This window comes from Anarrhichthys ocellatus, unplaced genomic scaffold, assembly GCF_004355925.1.
Source record: "Anarrhichthys ocellatus isolate YVR2014 unplaced genomic scaffold, GSC_Weel_1.0 scaffold3706, whole genome shotgun sequence".
Classification (NCBI taxonomy): domain Eukaryota; kingdom Metazoa; phylum Chordata; class Actinopteri; order Perciformes; family Anarhichadidae; genus Anarrhichthys; species Anarrhichthys ocellatus.
Window position 1 is genome coordinate 1 of NW_022283680.1, and position 5,395 is coordinate 5,395.

At 47.0% G+C, this 5,395-nt stretch overlaps 1 protein-coding gene across 1 annotated transcript; it reads left to right on the forward strand.

Moving 5' to 3' along the window:
- Positions 1–347: 347 nt before the first annotated feature.
- LOC116379104 (thyroglobulin-like) lies at positions 348–5,384 on the forward strand (the record flags this gene model as incomplete). The annotated part of the gene is made up of 13 exons (XM_031841020.1): positions 348–443; positions 919–1,080; positions 1,171–1,365; positions 1,507–1,634; positions 2,418–2,568; positions 3,042–3,206; positions 3,285–3,428; positions 3,753–3,917; positions 4,062–4,166; positions 4,248–4,357; positions 4,598–4,703; positions 4,818–5,015; positions 5,098–5,384. Coding segments are annotated over 13 exons (2,012 nt in total), but the record flags the coding sequence as incomplete, so codon positions are not given.
- Between the last annotated feature and the right edge of the window lie 11 nt (positions 5,385–5,395).

A 5,395-nucleotide genomic window follows, 5' to 3' on the forward strand; every position in this document is an offset into this window, starting at 1 on the left:
TATATATATATATTTATGATATATATATATATTATAGTATGTAGTAAGTATATATATATATATTTATGATATATATATATATATATTATAGTATATAGTAAGTATATATATATATTTATGATATATATATATATATTATAGTATATAGTAAGTATATATATATATTTATGATATATATATATATTATAGTATGTAGTAAGTATATATATATATATTTATGATATATATATATATATATTATAGTATATAGTAAGTATATATATATATTTATGATATATATATATATTATAGTATGTAGTAAATATATATATATTTATGTATATTTATATCTGTGTGTTCTCCTGCAGGTCTGACTCGCTGTCAGAGAGCTCAGGCTCACACGCTGCTCTCTGGTTGGATGAAAGGATCTGACATCATCAACAAGTCACCTCACCGACCGGAGTGTGACGAGGTAGGAACACGCACACACACACACACACACACACACACACACACACACACACACACACAGAGACACACACACACACACAGAGACACACACACACACACACACACACACTAGGGCAGATAGCATGTTTTTCTGGTAATTCACTAAATAAATAAATTGTGTGTGTGTGTGTCTCTGTGTGTGTGTGCGTGTGTGTGTGTGTGTGTGTGTGTCTCTGTGTGTGTGTGTGTGTGTGTGTGTGTGTGTGTCTCAGGACGGTGGTTTCTCGGTGCTGCAGACAGGTGGCGCTGCAGGCTGGTGTGTGAACCGTGTGACTGGAGAGACGATACAGACGGCGACACCGAGCCCTGCGGGACAGCTGACATGTACACACACACACACACACACACACACACACAGAGCCTTCAGTGGTGTGTTCGCTGTCACCCTTCAGTCTGTAAACTTGTAAACTGTGTGTGTGGTGTGTTCAGGTCCCAGCTGGTGTGAGCTGCGGGGCCTCCAGTGTCGCCCCGACGGCTCCTTCATCCCGCTGCAGTGTGACGTCACTTCCTGTTGGTGCGTCTCCGAGGCCGGGCAGGAAGTGGGCGGGACCCGAACGCCCCGACAGACGGGCCGGATGCCGTCATGTGACCGTGAGTGAAACCAGTTCAGTGGACGTGGGAGGAGCCTGCGGCTCAGAGGAGGCTGCTGATTGGTCGGTTGGTTTTGTGTCTCCTCTCCAGACCCTCTCTGTCCCGACTCCACCGTTACCCATGGTGCACTGGTGTGCCGCCCGGCGGACGCCGACGGTCGCCTCAGCTGCGACCTCGTCTGTCACCGTGGTTACAAGAACTCACTTCCTGTCAGAAGCTTCCTGTGCCGGACAGAGAGCCGGCAATGGGACGGAGACGAGGGGCCGCTGGGAGGAGCCTGTCAGAGTAAGAGCTCCTTAAAGGAGCATACCGCCTCTAAACCGTCTCACTGACCATCTCCTTAATCAACCAGCTGTGTGTGTGTGTGTGTGTGTGTGTGCCTCTGTGTGTGTGTGTGTGTGTGTGTGTGTGTGTGTGTGTGTGTAGTCTCTCAGCCTCTCCAGATGGTGTCGTCCTCTCAGCTCTGGTCATTGTCGTCGTCCTGCTCTCAGATCAGCGGTTTAAAATCTCTGTTGTTCACCACGATGACCAGCAGGGGGCTCTGCTCTGCTCAGGTGAGCTCTGAACCCTCTTATAATGAACACACAGATCAATAACCATAATCATCCAGATCTCACATGAGTTATGTGACAGCGAGTCAGAATGTATACAGTAAGGCATTATTTAAGAAATAGCACCATGTTCATATATTATTATTATTATTATTAATATTTTCATCACAAATGATTTATTAATTTAAACACATTTAGATTATTTAACTTTACAAACAACGACCATGATGTCATAATAAATAAACAAACATTTACAAACTAAAAAATAACTGGATTTAATATCCGATATTGAGTTTTTAATCTGCATCAAAATGCGGAGCAGAGCTGCTGAAAAATAGTTTCACAAAGTCAACAGATAATCAGAACAAAATAAGCTTAAAGTTAAAGGAACAGTGTGAAACATATATCGGCAGAAATAGAATATAATATGAACAACTATGTTTTTATAAGTGTACAATAACCTGAAACTGAGAATCATTATTGTTTTATTTAGCTTAGACAAAGCTGGTGTTACTATATACGTTTTTAAACGCAAACATTTAGTCCTGAAAAAGAACAAGAGCAGCTCCTTGTAGAAACAAAACCTCAAAGGTAACTAACTCTCGACCTGAAGCCCACCGTAGTTCTATTATTTGGTTGGCTGCAGTCTGAAAACTCACCACTAGATGTCACTAAATCTTACACAGTGTTCCTTTAAAGTGACGGAAATGTTCCCAGAAGTAACATAAAAAACAACGTGTGTGTGTGTGTGTGTGTGTGTGTGTGTGTGTGTGAGTGAGTGTGTAGCTTCCCGTGTCCGGTCGCTCCGTGTCTCTGTGTGACGACTCGTCGGTGCATCTGATGTGTGACGATGACGACACGCTGAAGTTCACCGTCACCTGGACCGCCCACCTGTCCGACCTCCCGACCTCTGACCTCCCAGACCTCCACGACATCGGTGAGCACAGACAGACGTGTTTCAGACGGACGTGTTTCAGACGGACGTGATTCAGACGGACGTGTTTCAGACGGACGTGATTCAGACGGACGTGATTCAGACGGACGTGTTTCAGACGGACGTGATTCAGACGGACGTGATTCAGACGGACGTGATTCAGACGGACGTGATTCAGACAGACGGGTTTCAGACAGTAGGAGAGTTCTTCACAGGTAGAATGTAGGGGTTCCCAATCTGAGGCTCGGGACCCCCAAGATGGTCTCGAGATCAATCTAAGGGGCCACAAGACAAGAAAAAACATATTTTTGTCACCCACTGTTTTAATTATGTTTCCTTTTTGAAAGGTTTGGAGAGTTTACTGTCAGATAAATGTGATCAGATGTTAATGAACCATTAAATATATAAATAAAGGTTTGTTTGTTTAAAACCTTCTGAATCTGGATTCTTATGTGTTTTTGTGTTTTTTCCATCAGGTCTGTTCCTGAATGAGTCCAGACTCCTGGAGGGCGTTCAGGGACTTCTGGGTAATATTAAAATCCGCTCCGTGCTTTCGTCAGAGCCCAAACTTGTTTCCGTGACGACAGCGAGCTTCGGGTGTTCCCATGGTTACCACCTGGACAGCGACGGTGAAGGCTGCGGTAAGTCGTGCGTCTGACGGTCGTTCATCGTTTTCTGGTCCAGGACTCAGGTTTTTGTCTCCGTCTCTGTTCCCACAGTCGTCTGTCCCGCTGGGAGTTACTCCAAGGAGGGGGCGTGTCTTCTGTGTCCTCAGGGAACCTATCAGGATGAAGAGGGGCGGGACTTCTGCGACAGGTGTCCCAGAGGCTCCTCCCCTAGCGGAGCGTCATCCGTCAATCAATGTGAGTCCTCAGTGTGAACATGAAGCGGAGCAGAGGAGGTGAACCACAGGTGTTCAACGTGTGTGTGTGTGTCTATCTGTGTGTGTGTGTGTTTACCTGTGTGTGTGTGTGTGTGTGTGTGTTTACCTGTGTGTGTGTGTGTTTACCTGTGTGTGTTTACCTGTGTGTGTTTGCGCGTGTGTGTGTGTGTGTGTGTGCGTGTTTGCATGTGTGTGTGTGTGTGTTTACCTGTGTGTGTGTGTGTGTGTGCGTGTGTGTGTGTGTGTTTACCTGTGTGTGTGCGTGTGTGTGTGTTTACCTGTGTGTGTTTACCTGTTGTGTCAGGTGTGACCGAGTGCCAGAGGCGGGGCCTGCAGTGTTCAGAGCGAGGCGACTTCCTGTCAGCGCAGCCTGACTTCCTGTCCGGCAGGTGGAGGTGTTTCGACAGCAAGGGGGCGGAGCTTGAGTGGACCAACAGTGACACGCCTCTGACTGATGACCAGTGCTCAGGTGGAGTCTCGGCAGCCAATCAGAGAACAGTTTAAATTTATGTGTTCATTGTGAAGCCCTTTGTGACATACGTGTGTGTGTGTTTGTACGTGTGTGTGTGTGTGTGTGTGTGTATGTGTGTGTGTGTGTGTGTGTGTGTTGTAGTTCTCAGCAGGTTTCAGGCTGTTCCTGGATCAGATCTGATTGTCGGAGCTGAAGACACTGAAGTCCTGCAAACAATGACCTCTGACCTCACATCCTGTGTCCAAGGTGAGTCTCACACACACATTGTGAATGCCATTATGGTCTGTATATGTGTGTGTGTGTTGACTGCTCGTCTCTCTCTCTCAGCGTGTGCAGTGGAGCCGTCCTGCCACCATGTGGCGCTGTTCAACCAGCAGACTCAGTGTGAACTGTACAGCACACACACACTGAACACACACTGCAACACCTCCCAGCAGGTACACACACACACACACACTGAACACCTCCCAGCAGGTACACACACACACACACAGATGAGAGTGACATTGACAGCTTTCCCAGTAAATTAACGGACATGAACTGACGACTCCCAGGGTGCATTTCACTCACAAACAGCCAATCACAGAGCTCCGTGTGTCTGTTGTGAGCCGAAGTTCATAATCATTAATCTTCTAGCGACTCATCCACTGATTCAACTTTTTATTTTATTCCCTCAGACCAGCGGGTTTCTGGGTAATCCTCAGGCCGAGCTCTTTGATTGGCTGAGCTGCTCTCTGAGAGTGAGGGGCGGAGCTTCAGACCTGCTGGTCATCAGGAAGAAAGGTACTGTAACCACGGCAACCAGACGACGGGACATCCACAAGACAACAAAACACACTTCTGTAACTGTGTGTGTGTGTGTGTGTGTGTGTGTGTGTGTGTGTGTGTGTGTCTCAGGTGTGGAGTTCTCCTCTCGTCAGCAGCAGAGCTTTGAGAGGATGATGATGATGAAGGTGGTCTCAGGTGTGTTCAGGACTCAGGTGTTCTCCTCCAGAGGAACCTCTCTCTCTGATGCTCACCGTTTCTGTCAGGATGGCTGCAGCCGCGACACCTGCTGTGACGGGTTCATCCTCAACCAGAACATCCTGAACGGAGGTGTGTTCATACCATGGAGACGCACAACACCTGGTGAATGGATGAAATCAATAATCTGACCTCCTCTTCCTCCTCCTCTCAGGGTCTCTGCTCTGTGGTTGGCTGAGAGCTCCGTCAGTCTTGATGTGTGGGGACCAGGACTGGGATGTGATTGGACAGGGAACAGCCAATCGCATCTGTGGGGCGGGGCTAACCTACAACGAGCAGCAGAGGAGCTTCGTGTTTGACTTCGGAGGACAAAAGTTCACCATCAGTAAGAACTACAAAACTGCGAATCAGCCAATGGGAGGACTGTTACTGCCTCGTATCTCTGGTGGACTTCCCAGACACGCCGCAAAGCTTCATGTGTTAAAGCTGCATTCTCTCTAGTGTCCACCAGG